General features: G+C 35.9%; 1 protein-coding gene across 1 annotated transcript; it reads right to left on the reverse strand.

Moving 5' to 3' along the window:
• Positions 1–8,044: 8,044 nt before the first annotated feature.
• On the reverse strand, positions 8,045–13,283 carry LOC140324407 (beta-1,3-galactosyl-O-glycosyl-glycoprotein beta-1,6-N-acetylglucosaminyltransferase 3-like). Its single transcript, XM_072402278.1, has one exon. The coding sequence runs from the start codon at positions 13,229–13,231 to the stop codon at positions 11,906–11,908; it is 1,326 nt and encodes a 441-aa protein (XP_072258379.1). The 5' UTR covers positions 13,232–13,283; the 3' UTR covers positions 8,045–11,905.
• Positions 13,284–18,664: the final 5,381 nt, after the last annotated feature.

Raw genomic sequence — 18,664 nt, forward strand, 5'->3', positions numbered from 1 at the left:
ACCCTAGTTTTGATAATTTTGTTTTTTTTTTTTTGTTTTGTTGAAATACATGTACCTATTTTTGTGAAAATTCAATAAAAATATTGAAATATAAATATTAAACATAGAAACGTACATAGAAACGGGAACAGTATTTAAAAAAATAAAGCAAAGATAAATATAAAAAGTCCAGGTGAACGTCTCTTCCAAACAGATAAAATCTGAGGGCTCTCAGGACATATGAATATTAAAGAGTTGAAAGCTTTCAGGAAAGCATTCAAAGGAGGGCTATGGTGAAGAAGTCCATAAACATCCATGCCATGTAATGTCCAATCAGATGAGTCAGGGCTGAGACCCAGAACAGCATAAAATACCAGGCATTTAAAAGAGACACTATATAAGGTGGGAAGAAAGAAGGGGAGATAAAATAACTGGTGAGTCAAGGAAAAGTAAGCAATAAATGTTATAAGGACAACAAAATATGACCAGAAGAGGATGAGGGGAGCCCATTAGCTATTTCAATGATAAGGTCTTGTAAGTCATAAAAGTGGCTGAACAGAATGGTAAAAAGTTTGGCAGGGAAAACAGTTACATGTCATATGTGTATTTGGCTTTTTAATTGAAATGTCACTGTAATGCCATTTTCACATTTTTGTGGTTAGCATTACAAACTGGGCATTGTTCACTTTCAAGGTAAATGCCAACTGACAGAGAACAAATTTTCCTACAAGAGCCAAGTTCAACACACAACAATGAATAACTCATTGCTGGTTTGTGTAATGTGACTGGTAGTACTTTAAATCCTGATACTACAGCCACCTTCCCTGGTGTATGACGTGTTGATAATACGAGTAAATGATGACTACACATTGCATATTTGTTTGTTATAGCCTTAAGACACCGGGAAGGAAATCTAAAGATTACTTGGTTTTATTTGCCCTTAGACGTGTGCATACCATGTACTTTATGTCTCTCTTTCCTTTCACTTGAATTACAAAGTTTCTTTTTGTGATTATTTACCTGTCACCCAGTAAAACTATAGACTGGAGATTTTTATGCAACTATTTTTATTTACAATTTTAAGCAAAAGCATGTGAGCACTGCATGCCCCTTTACATCATTAGAGATTCCTGCACTGTGGGATGCTGACAATGCTGTCAGTTTATTTGAGGTTTTTCATTTGATTACCTACATAAATCTGAATCCTATGAATTAAACTTATAAAACCTAATGCAAATTAGGAATAAGGTCTTTGCCAATATTGTCAAATGTAGGCACCATGTCAATGCCAACATCAAACCACCAGTTTAGTCCACGTGTGTAGACTTACACCAGCTTAATCTTATCACACATGGTCACATTTTTATCAGGATTACCCGATTTATATAATTGTAAGAATTGTATCACTACTTAGTGTGTTGTTTTGATAGATCCTGGTTTCTCAGGTTCCCTTTTATGATAACACATGACTTGGCTCCATTTATTCTGATTGCACGGGAACCAGCAAAACCAGTGTAGTGTTTTTTTTATTTTTTTTACATGTGTTTGGATTAATATTTGGGGTGATTGTTACTGTCAGAGCTAGGTGTATAGAAAGTCCTAAAAGTATTGTGTGTAAATTATTTCATAGCAGTATATTAATATTTTGATTTTTTTTTTCTCGGTTTCTGGATCTCTAACCTAAAATGAAATATTGTCTTTTTCCCACTCTGTTTTAGGATCATTGGTAGCCATAGGGATTCATTCCCTGTCCTACCATTTTACTGTGAAGCATGGTGCACGAGAGACGCAGCTTTTATTTTTTATATGTAGGTTTCAGTAAAAGGCACCCTCCAATCCAGACCGCTTACCTACACTCATTCACAGCTTTCTCCTCTACAGCCAGCATTGAAAGTGTTTCTGTGGCATGGAAAATAGGTGATTTCAATCCCCCCTGGGGGTTCTGTAATGCTCCCTCGGTTGTGGAGAACAGCAAATAGGGACATAAGTTTGCCTAATTTTCAAGTAGTAGATAAGTAGTAGATAACTAAGTAGTAGATATCAATTTTTACTGCCCATGTGTTTTCCTTTTTTTAAAAAAAGACTGTACTCCACACTCTTAAAGAATAGTTGCTGGCTGTCCATGGCTTCAAGTATGTATCCAATAAAGTCCAATAAAATCATAATTTCTGATGTACATGCATGGTCTGCGTTGGTGACTTTAACTATTGAGGATATTTGGAAAGCATAGGAATCAGACACTTAGAATTATCTGAAAGAGACTCCAACATATGCACTAATCTAATTGACAATATCATGAATAAAAAATTCAATAATAAGATTTTTTCAGCTTACTTTGCTTCTCTGCCAACCTCCAGAAAATGATCAAAATAATCACTGACACAGAACAAGCCTGGCACTACGGACATCATGGACAACGTAAGAGCACTTGATGCAAATGCTTATTCTAGATCATCATAACACCTGAAAAACTGGTATTTTTGAAAAGAAACTCTAGCACTTGCAGCATATGTATTTTCTTAGTACAAGTTTCTTGAGAATATGGAAACTGTCATTACAGAACTCCTGAAGAATGTTGTGTGCTAGTTTAGTGAACCACTGGGCTATATACATACATTTAGGGTCAGTGATACAAAAGTGACTGAAGACAGTGGATCAGAATACCGACCAGGCAAGTAGTAGACTACAGATAGTGGCTACGTTTATTTTTTTCCTGGCTGAAAATGCTTTCAATGGTGTGTTAACAAGCCAAAGGGAAGCAGATATGTTTATGGTTAGGATTTGCATACACTTTGATGTAAACAACACTAGCAGAAAGACTTAGTCAGCGGAAAGTGTTTCTTTGGCAATATATTTGTGTGAAACAAATTTTCTAAAATTAAGCTTTTTTTCCAAGCATTACCTGGTAAGGCCAGGAATCAAGGCATGGGAAAAAAGCAGGAATTTTTTCTTGTGAAGGCCTAAATTGGCGTAAATTTAATTTGAATGGAAAAATGGTTGTAAATTCTTTGCCACCAACATTAAAAATGTCAAAGAATGAACAACAAACAAATGACCATTAATTTTTACTTTGGACCCTAAATTTACCTCCTAAAATAGCCAGTATAAGTAGATAACATTCCTTGAACTCGTACCTTTATTTTTTGCATTGAGTATGCTGCTTCTCCCTGCAATACTCAGTACATGATAATAACATGTCATTCCTAATAGAATGAACAGAATGTCTTGGCCATATTGGCCGTATTTTAAGGCCCCTTTTATCATTTTGGTGGAAAACTGTTCCCACTCACATGGGACAAACTGTCCTTGCTATGTGGTGGCTGTGCAGTTTTTAGTCGCTTTTAGGAACTGTGCCACAGCCTCACTGCAACACAAACATGTGGATGCATGGGAATGAGAGCATAGTTGAGCCTTCAGTACATTGCTGTGGTCAATTGCAAGTCTGAAGTAGCCCTAAATGTTAGCAAGCAGAGTTAAAGGCTTTCACGTGACAATAATTGAGGCTTTGGAGCTGGGAGTATTGCTACATGAAATTACTGTGAGTGGTGGGAGTTCTTGGTGTTTTATTAGTCCATATACGTTATCTGGCATACAGGGATGTTTGGCCTGAAATCCTGTTCTAGAATTATACAAAAGTTCATGCTAGGTGAAGTCATTATTGTCGTCATCAAAGTATTGATAAAAGTATGCAAATCCCTCTTTGTCCACAGAACTAGCTTCCTAAAGTTCCTGCTATCACATAAATACACAAAAAGGTGTAACACCTGAATGACATGATTCACAGGCAAGTTTTACTACAAGGATACTATAATCTATATCTGATTATCTGTATGTTTACAAAGTCATATTTTATTTGTAGGTAAAATAATTACACAGTATGATCTATGCTCTATGGACGGAAGTTTTCCAGTTTCAGATCATTCGCTTAGGCATTTTTCCATTTCCTGTAGGCTACACAACATTTTGTTTAAACATAAAGAAATATAAGAAGCTAAATTAGGTCATTGCCTTCTCCCAATTGCTGCAATTTTATAGAAAAAGAAGGTTGTGAAAAAAAGATTAACATATAACATATATATTGTACCTGCCTTACCCTGGTTTCAATACAGCATGGGGTAACATCATTATCACTCTGGTAAGATCCTGATGGATTGGATTTGGGTACCCCAAGCACAAAAGCATTTCAAGATTTGGAATATTCAGCTTTCTGTAGGATCTGTGTGGTAGGACTGTAAGAATAGCTGAGATGTAGGAAACAAAAAATGGCTGCTTTTTAATTAACACTAAAAAGGTTGTAGAAGCAAATGCAGAGTCTGTAATGTGGTGTTTAGATTTGTTTTTTGTGTGATTTTATTTTTATATTTTAGGGGTGGATGTTTCCTCTATAGAAGAAGTTCTAAAGAAGTTCTGATATATGTGCTGCGTCATATCTATTTTTGTGCCAGTTTTACCAAGTTTGTCTTTTTAAATAGTTTTTATATCCTTTAACTATCAAATGGTTTTCCCAAAATTATAACAAAGATATAAGCAAACTGCAATTTTTTAGAACTATACTCTGTTCTTCCACCGACACCTTTATTTAAGTATTTCTGTATTTTGAACAGTAGAAATCAGTGGATTTAGGGTTGTTTTGCTTAATACCAAAATGTTTTGATAGATCCCAGACAAGCTGTGCTTTTAGTAGGAATGTACACTCTTAACTTTTACTTTTACTGTCTTTACTCTCTTATATTGCTGGGAATGAAACACTAAAAGGTGAATCATTTGTCATTTACAGGTTCATTTAATGAGTGTGCAAAGCTGTAAACCTTGAAAGTAACAGTAACGAAATATGAATTGCACGTCCTTGTCTGGATTTATTACATTAGAACAGCTGTGCAAATACTCATTTTTTAGGTGAATAAGGAAAATCTAACAAAACAATAGCCACTATCAACTGCAGGTATTTTATATATACCTGGGAAAGACATAAAAATGTATGAGAAATGGCAATTACTCACATATGATGCCAAATTTGCAGGGTAGTTGGCATCATCTGCCCTTGGAAAAGGTATTAAAGGGCCTGGATAGGGCTACGCATAAGTGTATTGCGGTAGAATTACAGAATTTTATTCGGGATCCAGGACAAGAGTATCCTGGAAGAAATGGGTGGGCCAGGCCCTCCTCTCTTTTTCTAGGCCAGGAACTAAGAATGGCTCTGATGAAATACCTATTTGAGAATGAGTTGAAGCCATGAGTCATAGCCAAAATTATTGGCACCTTGGCATTTTTGTCAAGAATTGCACTACTTTTCCCAGAAAATTGTTGCAATTACAAATGCTTTGGCATTGTCATGTTTATTTCTTTTGTTGGCACTGGAAGAACACAAAAAACAGCAGAGACAAAAAAAGGTCTGAGACATTTCACACAAAACATCAAAAATAGCCTGGACAAAATTATTGGCCCCCTCAACTTAATACTTGGTAGCACACCCTTTGGAAGAAATAACTGATGTTACTTACTTTCTGTAACAGTCAATGAGTCTTTTACATCTCTCTACTGGAATTTTGCACCATTCTTCATTTGCCAGCTGCTCATGGTCTTTCAGATTGGAAGGGTTCCTTCTCCCAACTGGTGTTTTTAGATCTCTTCACAGGTGCTCTATGGGATTTAGGTCTGGACTCTTTGCTGGCTACTTCAGAACTATCCAGTGCCTTGTCTTAAAACATTTCTGGGTGCTTTTTGAAGTATGCTTTAGGTCATTGTCCTGCTGTAAGACCCATGACTTCCGGGTGACAGCTGACAGCTTTTTGACACTAGGCCCTACATTGTTCCCCAGAATTCTTTGGTAGTCTTAAGATTTTACAACACCATGCAAACGGTCAAGACTACCAGTGACTGAAGAGGTAAAGCAATCCCAAAACATCAGTGAACCCCTCCATGTTTGACTGTAGGGACCATGTTCTTTTCTTTAAAGGCTTCTTTTTGTTTTCTGTAAACAGTTGAATGAGATGTGTTACCGAAAACCTGTATCTTTGTCCCACCTGTCCAGAGGACATTCTCCCAGGAGGGTTGTGGCACCCACAGGTAAGTTTTAGCAAACTCAAATCTGCCTTCTTTATGTTTCTGTGTCAGCAGTGGGGTCCTCCTGGGTCTCCTGCCATAGCGTTCCTTTTTATTCAGATGGCAACAGATAGTGCAAGCTGACACTGTTGTACCCTGTGCCTGCAAGTCAGTCTGAATTTTTTAGGCTGATTGAGGTTCTTTATTCACCTTTTTATATTGTCTATCTTTCTCTTTCGGCCATGTCCAGAGAGGATGGCTACAGTGCCATGGGCTGTAAACTTCTTTACAACGTTGTGCACATTGGACACAGGAACATTAAGATTTCTAGAGATGACTTGTAGCCTTGGGATTTTCCATCCTTTTCCATCATTTTGGTTCTCAAATCCACAGACAATTATTGTCTCTTCTTTCTTTTCTCTGTGCTCAATGTGATACAGACAATCGGAAAGACCTAGAGCAGCTGTCCAAAATTCCAGTAGAGATGTAAACGACTTATGGATTGTTACAGAAATGGATAAACATCAGTTATTTCGTGCAAAGGGTGTGCTACCAAGTATTAGGTTGAGGGTGCTAATAATTTTATCCAGGCCGTTTTTGATGGTGTGGAATGTCTTAGATTTTTTTTCCTTTGTTTTTCGTGTTCTTCCACTGCCAACAAAAGAAATAAACATTACAATACCAAAGCATTTATATTTTTATTACTATATTAATAAATATATATATTTTAAAAATGTGAAACCAGTACATTTTCTCACCATATTCCGCAAAAAAGTCTGTAGTACTGACCATCTATTTTGATCATTTGTAGCCCCACTGGCCATCTACATCTAACAGGGGTTTATGGAGACTTTAAAACTGAAATCCTACATGTGTTGCTTTGGTTTCTGTACAACCTGAGCTTCTATTTCACTTGTTCACATTTCAATTAAACAAAAACACCACTCCAAATGGTGGTAGCCTATTTAAAGTTTAAAATCCACATGCTGAAAGTAAACTTCCAAGGCCAATGATATATATATGTAATTATAAAGAATGTAAAAGAAAGGAATCAAATAATTGAATAAAAAAGTTGCTATACATTTATTCAAGAATACATGACCATATGAAGAATGTACATTTTCTTTTTCATTGGGATTTGAAATTTACAGCAACAGTTTCCTTGTTCAGTTTGTAGTTTTACAATTCACTGATAAACTATACATTATATCAGCAATAAACCTTGAGGAATTTGTTATCCTGATATTGCTGTCACGACCTTGTAGTGTATATGAATCACAAGTATCAGGGCAATCTCCCATCAATGTGTTCTCATTGCTGGAAAATATAGTAAGGTTTTCAGAAATGCCAGCTGACATCTAATCAAAAGGCATAAAAAATATTTATTGTTTGTCATAATTGAATCATTTTGGGTGTTACCTAGATTGTATCTCACTTAAATGCCTTAATTGGGAACTAATTTTGTACTTTGTTGATCATACACCACATTTTTATGTTTCTATAATGTTCTGTAAGTATGAAAAAAACACTTGTTATCAATTTAAATATCGTAAAATGTATTTGAAATGTTACAAGCATAAATACCAGAGTTTAGCCTATTGTCACTTTTTCTTTTAATTCCTGTACAGCAATTTGCACTTGGATAAGGGTGGAGCAGTACTTATGGAACTGATCTAGTGCATTTTGCAAAGCAATGTGGTGACATGGAACAAATCAGGGAGATTACCTCTTGCACTTTCCAAATAATGGTTTGAAGCAGGATATTTACCCTGAGGTGTTTTTTAATTACAGGACAAACAAGTCCGGTCACCAGGTTATCTGTCTTTTCTAACAAGGCTGTGTACAACTCAGGACTGGATAAACAGATATACAAATCCTTTGATGGTTCAGATAGCTGCCATATGTATTTCAAATGTGTATTGAGTTGTTGGTTTGGAGCTTTATGGCTTAAGCCAAGTTTAATGGAATATGGTAGCTTGTCAGGCACTTGTGGTAGTCAGATCAACCCAAATCAAACCAAAAGTGGAAATAAACAATATTTTTATTTAGTGTACTATGACAATTTTAAACATTCCATGGACATTGATAAAACCATAAGGCCCAAACAAAAAGCCCCAGACATCACACATTTTATAAAAAAAAAAATACTAGCAAATAATATAGTGAGTCCCGATGCATTTCGTGGATACAATCGCTTCTTCAGGGGATTTTTTAATAGTAGGATAACATATGCAGGTACAAATATCCAGAAACCAAATTGGTGACCAAATCCAGCTATGCCCAAAGATGTCCTAAAGCATAGTGTCATAGGGGATGCTAGGCTACTGTCAAGGTGAACAAATTTCTCAAAATACTCTAGCTCAATTTCTCAGTTCCATCCACTACTACATATAAGACTCTTAGGCCATTTCCAAATGCCCCAACTCTGGGTTTATTTCAGGGACTGTACACACTGCAGCTAGAGATGTGTTAAAGTATTACACATGTTCTTCTTGTTCTGCAACAAGGCAGCTCAGCTCAAAAGCAAAACCAACTGGACCCAAAGCAGCTTGGCTACACTGAGGACAGATATTGGGCCTGATTTATGAAAGCTCTCCAAGGCCTGGGGAGAATATACTTTTATCAGTGAAGCTGGGTGATCCAACAAACCTGGAATGGATCTGGTCCAGGATTTAAAACATTTGCTAGCAAACAGAAAGAAACCCATTCCAGAGTTGCTTGATCACCTTGCTTGAGCCTTGGAGAGCTTTCATAAATCAGGCCCAATGTGAGAGGAATTTTAATGTTTTTTAAAATATTCCTCTGCAACAGGGTGATACTGTGGGCATTATATAAAAATGTTTTACAAACTGATTTTTTTAACACACGGCATACAGGGTAGGCCATAACCCCTTGGTTATTCAGTGAGAACTTTATTGGCTAAAGAACAGATGTCAGAAAGTGGTCCAACACAGGAAAATTTGGTTAATTCAAAATAGAGACAAGTTCTGTATAACATGCCTGCAATTGATAAAACTGAAGGTTTGGTGGGCAATATATATATTTTTGCTGATGCAAAGATGTGCAATAGAATTGATAGTTCTGGATATGTTTTTAACATGGAACATGATTTGGCATTGCTGGAAGTTTAGCCTAATCAGCGAACATGCAGAAAATGTGTCTAAAAGCAAAAACTATAAAAATAAAGAAGCTTTCAAAGAAGAGCAAAAAAAAAGGTCTGAGAGATAAAACATATCAAAAGGAACTCTTTAAAGTTAATAAATACAGTTCATACAGTACATAAATAAAATAAACGTGTAAATAGGGTTCAGAAGGGCAGGCTATTTTTTATCTGCTGTTAAGATTATTAACACGGAGCACAGCTTCAGAACAGCAGGAAACAAGATGAAACTTACCCATAGAAGTATTATTTTACTACAAGAGAAGACCATGCTTGGAACAGTAAGTGAATTGAGACACAACTGGGACAAACATAGATCTATATCAGATCAAAAGGTTCCAAAATGGGACTAGTCAGTCCCATCAGCACAGGACTGGTCAGACCAGCAGAAGTTACTGGTCCTCATTACAGGAAGATCCTGTACAAGAGCAAGTTTCACATTAGTGCACAGGTCTGGACAAAATATCCAAATCACACCAAGATTCAAAAAGGAGTTCACATGTCCCCTGGACAGACTTTGCTTATCCTGAAATTCAGCTTTAGTTATAATTTTAGCAGATGTTCTTGTTAAGGTGTTATTAGGTCTGATATATAATAATACCTAAAAAATAACCTGCAATGCAAAGTTATATACCTACTTTACCCAATTTTCTATGGTACCACATCAATATTGTTCTGGTGAGCTTCCTGGAAATGATAAGTACCCCAAAATTAAAAGACACTCTAGTCCAGTGTCTGATTTTTAACCTGCTCTGCATTTTCCATTAATTATTAACATGATCCTAAACACAGTATAAAAAAAAAATTTATATATATATATATATATATATATATATATATATATATATATATTCAAACATTTAATCTTATCAATGGTATTGTGGAATAAATGTGCACTACAACAGGATTGCTGACTTGGAAGTCTATATCAGACTAAAAGGATATCAGGTTTATTACATAAAGATAATAACTACAGTAGGCTTTTGTAACTCTCTCCACTCTTATCAATGTAATATATCGATTGCAATATTATTTTGGACTAGCTAATTAAATAGCCAGATAAGTCTGCTGTGCAGGCAGGAAATTTTAAAATAAATTTCTAATAGCCTTATTTAACAAGGCATTGTAAAAAAAAGTATTAGTGTGCAATAATCCTAGGTCACCCTACTTCCCTTTAGAGCAATGTATGCATGCTGAGTGGTTACTAAATTTTGCACAATTCTCTGCTTTTTTTGAATGATCCTTGCAGCAGTTCTTTATAAACTCAGAACATCACACAAAGCACTGTAAAATGGATTTGCTGGTATATTTAAATTCATATATCTGTTGTTTATATATCTGCAGTGTTTCTCAATCTAGAGGTTTCTAGAGGTTCCTTGAGCAATGAGCAATTTATGCAATGATCTTTTTTCCTATCTGTATGAGTTGTATTCTTCCCACTGTAGGCTGTGGATGTTGTTTCTTCTGTCAGGGGTTCCCCAAAGACCTGAAAGTTATTTCCAGGGTTCCCCATGTTAAAAACAGCTGTCAAACAGTTTTTGTAAACTCCTAACCGATTGGTGTATTGGTGGAGGATGAGTGAGCGGTACCCCACTTTTTTTTCTTCATAAGAATGCACAGCAATCATTCCTGATAGGTTGTTCATCAATGTCAGGGGATCGATGTGCACATGTCAGATTTTCATCCGAGACAAGCATGACCATCTGACGTGTATGTGACATTATGGGAAATATTTATCTGTCTGACCCAGGGTAAGACTGGTTGAAGTGCAGAAATAAGCCTGGCTGTTGGCTCCAGACATTATGCAATGGCTAGCTTTTATGTACTGCAGTCATTTTTAAGGTTTAATGGTGTTGCAAACTGTACACGATAGCACACAGTCACAGCTTTCTTTGTAGAATAGGTCAGGAATGGAAGAATGAAATCAGAAGTCCTTATCTGTATACTTTCACTAGGTTATCATCTAACCACTACTAAAAGTAGAAGTAATCAGAGCTTTACCCCATTCAATAAGCAAAGTATTAAGATTTTGTAGTTTAGGACTAATATGTCCTATAGACTAGAAATTACTAGGGCAAAGTTCATACTGGCAGTTACTATTAAAGTGAATGGATACTTTTTTGTCTTTTTTTAGGCAATTGCTTGCAGCAGTATTGCATGTTTTTATGAGACTACATGCAGCTTCCAGGGGCAGATTGCCATTCTTGCTGCCTCCATGAACGTGAATTCGAACTGCTTATCACCACTTACTCGGGTGTCATCAAGCAATTTTTTCATACAATTTCAATTAAAAAAAAAGAAGTAAAAAGAAGCACATCTTGCAATTACCAGCACAATCGCTTTCAAATAGCTTAAACATGTCTAGCAGTTACTGCTGGTTACCACTGCTAGTAAGGAGTACCAGTTGCCAACAGGCACCCAGGAGAAGTAAATGCCATATTTTGTAACAGTGATGTGATCTAATCTGTAATATATTAACATTGTTAAAAAAACGTAAAAGAACTATAAAAAATACAGGAGTATCTACAGGTTAAGGTCCTTGACAATTAAACCATACTTAATAAATGCAGGAACAAAGCTCAAAATTCAAAGTGCATTTATGTCTGCAATATCAGAATCTTTTTATACTTTAGACTTTTTGTTTGTTATTAAAGTATGCACTGTGATATATACAAATAGCATAATCTACAAATATAAATATTACTTTACAGACTATACAGGTAACTATAAATTATTCTTGTATAAAGTTTTATGTCTTAAATATTCCTCCATGCATTGCAAGGCAGTGTTATCTACCTTTGGGTCAAATTTGTTGGCAAACAGATGATGCTGTTTAATTAACCAGCTGAGATCTCCAGCACCATAGACACACACTGCCCGTCTGTGAATTCCAGTGCACAGGGGATAAGCAGCCCCTTTACTTATGTCACCTTCATCGTATGACCACTTAACCATTCTAGCCTTTGCATTCATGTCTGATTGTTCATACTTTCCATGGGAGGGAGAGGAACCAGGAACACCAGGCATTCTGTTTAAAGTAGCCCAAAGATGCTCATCCGGACTGTAAGTGTCTTTGGTCCAATTTATAAACTGTTGAACTTGCGAATCTTCGAAAATGTACTTGACAAAGTCTCTGGACACTACAATGTAAGCGCTTCCCGTGAACATTGGGGTTGTAATCGGTGGTGGCATCTTTTCAATATCAGTTTTTGAAATGGAATTGTCTACTTTAAAGTGATATTTCCAGCGATTTAGTTTTATTTGAGATGGCTTTTCAGATTCCATTGTGTTTTTTCCATTTAATGTTTGAAGAACATGCACAATTTCAGCATTGGATTTTATTGGGAAGTCTGAGCCACATGTATTTATAAGGTACTTCCATTGAATGTTACTTTTTAGCAGGTCCTCCATGCAGTTAAGATCAGCCTGGACTCTTGACCAAGAAGCATAGATTACTTTCTCTGTTTTAGATGCCACAAAAACATTATCAAAGCATGAGGTTATAGCTTTCACTGCCTCCTTGAACTGCACTGGAGATTTTTCATCCACGTGAACACAATAGATGTTCTGAGGAACATAAATTGCTCTCAAAAGCCTTTCAAACATCTCAATATTCTCATGAATGACCATTGAATATGCAATAGGAAAATCCTCTTCTTTTTTGTCCATAGGGATAGTAAGATATTTCCTATAATCTTTGAACTTTTGGCAGTCTGCAGTCAGGTTTAAATACCATTGTTCATTTAAATAGATGCTCTTCTTCTTAAAATCAGCATTAACCTCCAACGCCTTTCTTATAGCATCAGAGTCCCCCTTCATAATCCTGGAACAATTTAGCTCATGGTGTTCCTCTGGGCTCAGTCTTAGAAGACGATAAAGCTTATCTTTACAGATCTGATTCTTTGCACTATTTGTGCCATCTCGAAGGTCTTGTAATGTGCATGGTTTGTATGTATATTTAAATAAAAAAATGCCAGAGGAAGCTAGTAGAATCAAGATCAGAAGCTTATGAAGAAAGCACCTATGTCTCCTGAAGTCACACAGAGACATTCTTCCAGACAAGGATGAGCCAGCTGAATGAATGGTACAAATGTCCCCTTTCTCTCTGTTAATCATTCTGAACTGGACATGCAATCCTTTATAAAGTGTGAACAATGTTTAACGCCCATTAGGGTTTACATGCGTTAGGCATCAGATTACTGATTACCTTTCAACCTGAATGTTGAAACAAATAACACGTTGCAAGGATGTAAGAAGTTTCTCAATGCATGTGGGTGTGTACCACTTGTTGGGTGTATGCATCATCTCATTATTTCCTCAGGAAAATGTTCCCACAGATAACCCATTAACATCTAAATTAGCTACCATTAGCTACACTATCTGACAAAGATTTTAACAAATTATATTTGTATACAATAAATACAAATTATTTTATTTTGGACCTCTTCAGAATTTTTCCAGTGACATATTTGGCATGTGCAGCAAAGAGAAAACTCAATTACCTATTGACAGATAGATAGAATATCAAAACTGTGTCTAAAGTTCACAGTATCCATATTTTAGTAATGCTGAATACTTTCAAAATATGTTGTTTATCACATTTATGTGCAGATTGTTAGTCAAGGGAAAAGTATACAGAATATATCCTGTGGAAATGAAGATTTTTTATTTTTTTAATAAAATAAATGAATAAATAAAGTTAATATGCATGATTTAAAAACCAACGCAAAATTTTCCTTTTTATTAATTTATTCAACAAAATTTTTAATAGTATTGATGTGCAAAGGACTGGACAGAAAAAGCCAAGTGATATTTTGTTTGTAAAATAAATTTACTATTAGTTAATAAAATAATAGGGCATTTCTTAGCCCTAGACATAGCCTTGGCCCTTCCCTTTTTCCCTTTACCTTTTAATTCCCCTTACCACATAATTTCCAAAAATGTTTCCATATAATTCAAGCTTGCTTCAAAGCCACATGTCCTATTTGTAAAAAACAACTTTAATACAAAATATTAAAATCTGACATGATTACAAAACATAGATTTCTGTATCACTCATTAAAATCATGCGTACATGAATGTCCTTGACGCGTTTCGTGGATACAACCACTTCTTCAGGAGAGATACTGGTAGTTCTACAAAAAACAACAGTATTTCATCAATTATAATATTTTTTTTAAAAAATATGTTTTGGCTTTTTTCAAAAGTTTTTTCATACTTACATCCAAATATTATGCTTTGGATACTTAATATTCAAAGCATAATAAAACTTCCTTCACAGAAAGGTTTTTTCTGGGACCCAAAAGAGGTTTGTAGAAGGTTAAAGGCAGGAGAGGACAGACACCTCCCTTGGAATTAAGAGACACCTCAAAACGCTGGCGAATGTTATAAGATAGCGATTGTTGCTTTTTCAACAAGAAGGTAGGATTTAGGTCTGTATAAGTTTGAATAAGGACTATTTTTTGGAGGCATGCTTGCCTATTGAACATGGACATAAGATGAACAGTTTTCTCATGGAGATTTTGTTTTTTCTTATTTAGAGGTGGAGTTACTTGGATGCCTCTCATCGAGGTACAGCAATTATTTAGATGTTTGCAATTATATATATACTATCACAAGTATAGTGGTACTGTGGGTTTTGGTTTCTAATGCATTAAGGTGGTTTTACAAGGGGTTTCCCCTAACACTAAGATTGTATAATTTTCATGAATATATAAATAAATGCTGGCATGATATAAAGAATTAATGAGATATGTTTTTTTAAATTAATGTTTTTTGTTTGCCATATAATGGCTTATGTTCCTAAACATGGATTTCAAATATAAATATCATATTATATGTTCACGGTGCACTCATGATATATTATTATTGGATAAATTTTTCTGTATTGACATTACAGTCATTGTACAATCATGTCATTGGGATCCACTTTAATCACTAAATCCATATGTTTATTGTTTTGATATTTTTATTGGGTTATAATGGTTGACCAGATACTGGTGTTCAGATTAGACACAGATAAATGGTGTTTTATTATTTTAAATAATTGATATCTATTGATTCAAAATGTTGTGGGAAAAATTGGTATTTTATTGCAGAATGTGGAAATAGTTTATTCCAAGGGAGGTGTCTGTCTTTTCCTGCCTCTAAACCTCTATAAACCTCTTTTGGTTCCGGGCAAAAAACTTTCTGTGAAGGGAGTTGTATTAGGCTTTGGATATTATATTGATTCATGTTGTAAGTATGAAAAAACTTTTGGAAAAAGCCAATTCATCCTTTTTAAAAACAATATTATTATAATTGATTTAATACTGTTGTTTTTTGTAGAACTATCTGTATCCCTTCTGAAGAAGTGGTTGTATCCACAAAACGCGTCAAGGACATTCATACACGCATGACGTGAATGAGAAATACAGAAAGCTATGTTTTGTAATCATTAGGGAGGAGCGAGCGAGTTTTTAAAACTCAATCTCACAGCAAATTCGGTCGTTCTCACTTACTGAAATTGTAAGCGAGAACTGCTGGTGTAATTTCACCAAACTAGATCAAATTTGAAAATTCAAATAAAAAAAAAAAAAAAAACGCAGGTTGTGCTGATGAATTAATTTAGCCACGGCTGCATTCATTGATCAGCTCATTGTGCAATCTCAGGCACTAGAAGTTAAATAGGGAAAAGTCTCCTCATTCAAAACCTCTAGTGCTCTCTGATTGGCTGAGTAAAGCTTTCCTCAGCTGTCCCCATTTAACCTCTCTAGTGCCGGGGATTGAACAATGAGCTGATCAATCACTGAGTATCCACTGCGATACCGGGGCACTAAATGTTAATTAATTTATCAGCCTGGTGACTGTGGGAACTGAACTGCAGATGAACTCTCAATGGAGAAACTCCATTGAGAGTTCATCTGCAGTTCCATTGCGATCCCTTGGCACTAGAGATAAATTACCCTCTAGTGCCAAGGGTTCGCAAACAGGAGGATTCCCGGGCTGCAAGAATGAATGCAGCCCTGAGAATCCACTGCGATCCCGGGGCACTAGAGGTTAAATAACCTATTAACTAGAGGTTAATGGGGATTGTAATGATTGACTTGATCTTTCAATAGTTTCGCGAAATCAATTTGCCAAATTTCGCGGACCCATTGGAAGTTCAAGGAAATTTCCTAGTAATCATGTCAGATTTTAATATTTTGTATTAAAATTGTTTTAACAAATGCAACATGTGGCTTGAAGCAAACTTGAATTATTTGGAAATTTTTTATAAAGTGGTATTTATAGAGGGGTAAGTACCCAGTGTTGGAGGTGTGGACAGAAGGCAAGAACATTACTGTCTTTTTTTTGGACATGGCCTAAATACATTTTGGGTGATAGAATGGATATCAGTTGCAGGAGATGTAAGAGTTCCCCTCGATCCAGTGTTTGTCTTACTACATGAGATGATAGAATTACACAGTACAAACGGTTATTTCAAAATAAAAGCAAGCAATGCTGGTGATTCAAACTAAATAGAAGAGATAAATCATATAGTTCTCAACTTTGTCACCAAAGAATAGGTAGGAGAAATTTAATAAAATATAATTATTATAGAATGAGTATAAAAAATAGAAAAGTATGGAAAAATATTGGAAGGAAGAGGAAAATATAGAGGGATTTATCAAGCGACTCCGCGTAAGCTTGCCGCACGTAAATACGCGCCAATATACAAGGCGTATTGCTGCGAGCCGGAGCCGAGTGCTAGTACACTTACCTTCACTTGCCAGCCAGAGTCCTGCTTTGATAAATGAGCAATGGGGTCGGGAATATGTTAATTAAGGCAATTAATTTTCAGCTGCGAGATTCAGGAGGATCTGTTAAGCTCTGTCGATGGTGAGGTCATAGCAATTATTTAGCGCACACCTGCTCCCTGTTCTGTGCACACCTACAGTCTATTACAGGTCAGTTTGAATCTTTAATGCTTCATCTTTTTTTGGGTAAGTGCTACATTTTTATGTTACATTATACTCATTTGCAAAATTGCTTAATTATTGTAACATTTGTTGCACTTGTTGTTTTGATACTTTTTTTGTTTTGTTGCAACACTGCAAACTAATTGATATCACGCTACATACTAATTAGCACTTTATAATATGTCATCACACAATAGTATGACTGTAAAAAAAATGTGACCAAGCATTTTGGATCTGATTCAAATGTAATTCTAGTTTGGCTTTAGGGAAATCAAATATTTGAAAAAAGGATTGTTGGCAAAGCTGTTATAATACATGTATCAAGAAACATTTGGTGATTTCACTTGTGTGTGTATGTCAAAATACATTTAAATGTATAGCAATACTCATTAATATTTTAACTGGACTGGTTTGAGGAGGGAAAGGGGTTGGGGTATTAATCACCCAAGTTTGCTTGGATGTTATGCATTGATGTGACCTTTTGTCATCTTAATTATTGTTAGTTTCATCTGTTGGTGCAATGTTTTTGTGCCTGGATTGTAATTACAGTTTCTGTTGTTTAGCAATTCTTCAGCATAGTTTTGTAATTTTTTCCACAAATATTAAGTACAAATGTCTGCATGGTTTCCACTACAAAATGCCACTTGACCCCCCTGGTTGATTTTGTCCCATTGTCACATATTGGTATTTGAATGTATTATGTACATAGTCCTTTTATGGATAAATTGATATGGTTTTTGATATGGTTCCACCTCGAATTTACGGAAGAAGAAGTGGAATGAGCTTGGAGGATTTTGAACTGTGCTAAGGACGCTATCTGGTGCACCAGGAAGTGCCTTATCCTCCGGAGGGAGAGGATGTCCATCGAGGACTGCTGCAGACTGGCCCTCAGTCTGCTCAGAGACTATAACCTCATGGACTTTCCGGAAGAGGAAGAGGACGTCTGAGAAGGCCCCCCTTCCCCCCTCCCCTCCGCCCCCCAAGCTCCCTTTGTAAAAATCGTTTAAGAACTCTAATAAAGCTTCAGCCTGTGAGTTCCTCCCCCCCCCCCCACACCCACTGCCAACCCTTCCCCAATGCACAGTCATTCTTTATTAGATGTGTGAATGTGTGTATTTAGTTTTGTAAGAGCTCAAATAAATCTTTGGGCCTTGGATGAGCTCTTAGGGACAGTTTAAGATAAAGTATTTAAAGGTGTGGATCAACAATCTGTCGGGGTGGTTTGCGGTACAATGCCGCAGTCTGGAGGGATGTATGTATTTATTTGCGAGTGTGTTGTGGGGGATTGTAATGTAGTGTTATGCGCTGTGTCGCAATTCCATGTATGTCTGAACCTTGATTGTATTGTTTTCGAATTTTGTGATTAATAAAATACTTCATTCAATCAAAAAAAGGATGCTCTCCATAAGTTCCAATCCCCTCTAACACCTCCACGACTACAAGGCAATATAACAAGAGTCATCCTCCTCTTTCCACAGCTGCATTAAATACAATGTGGCTTCTAACATAAAAATGAGTAAAATGACATAATTAATACTGCACA

Source organism: Pyxicephalus adspersus, chromosome 2 (assembly GCF_032062135.1).
Source record: "Pyxicephalus adspersus chromosome 2, UCB_Pads_2.0, whole genome shotgun sequence".
Lineage (NCBI taxonomy): Eukaryota > Metazoa > Chordata > Amphibia > Anura > Pyxicephalidae > Pyxicephalus > Pyxicephalus adspersus.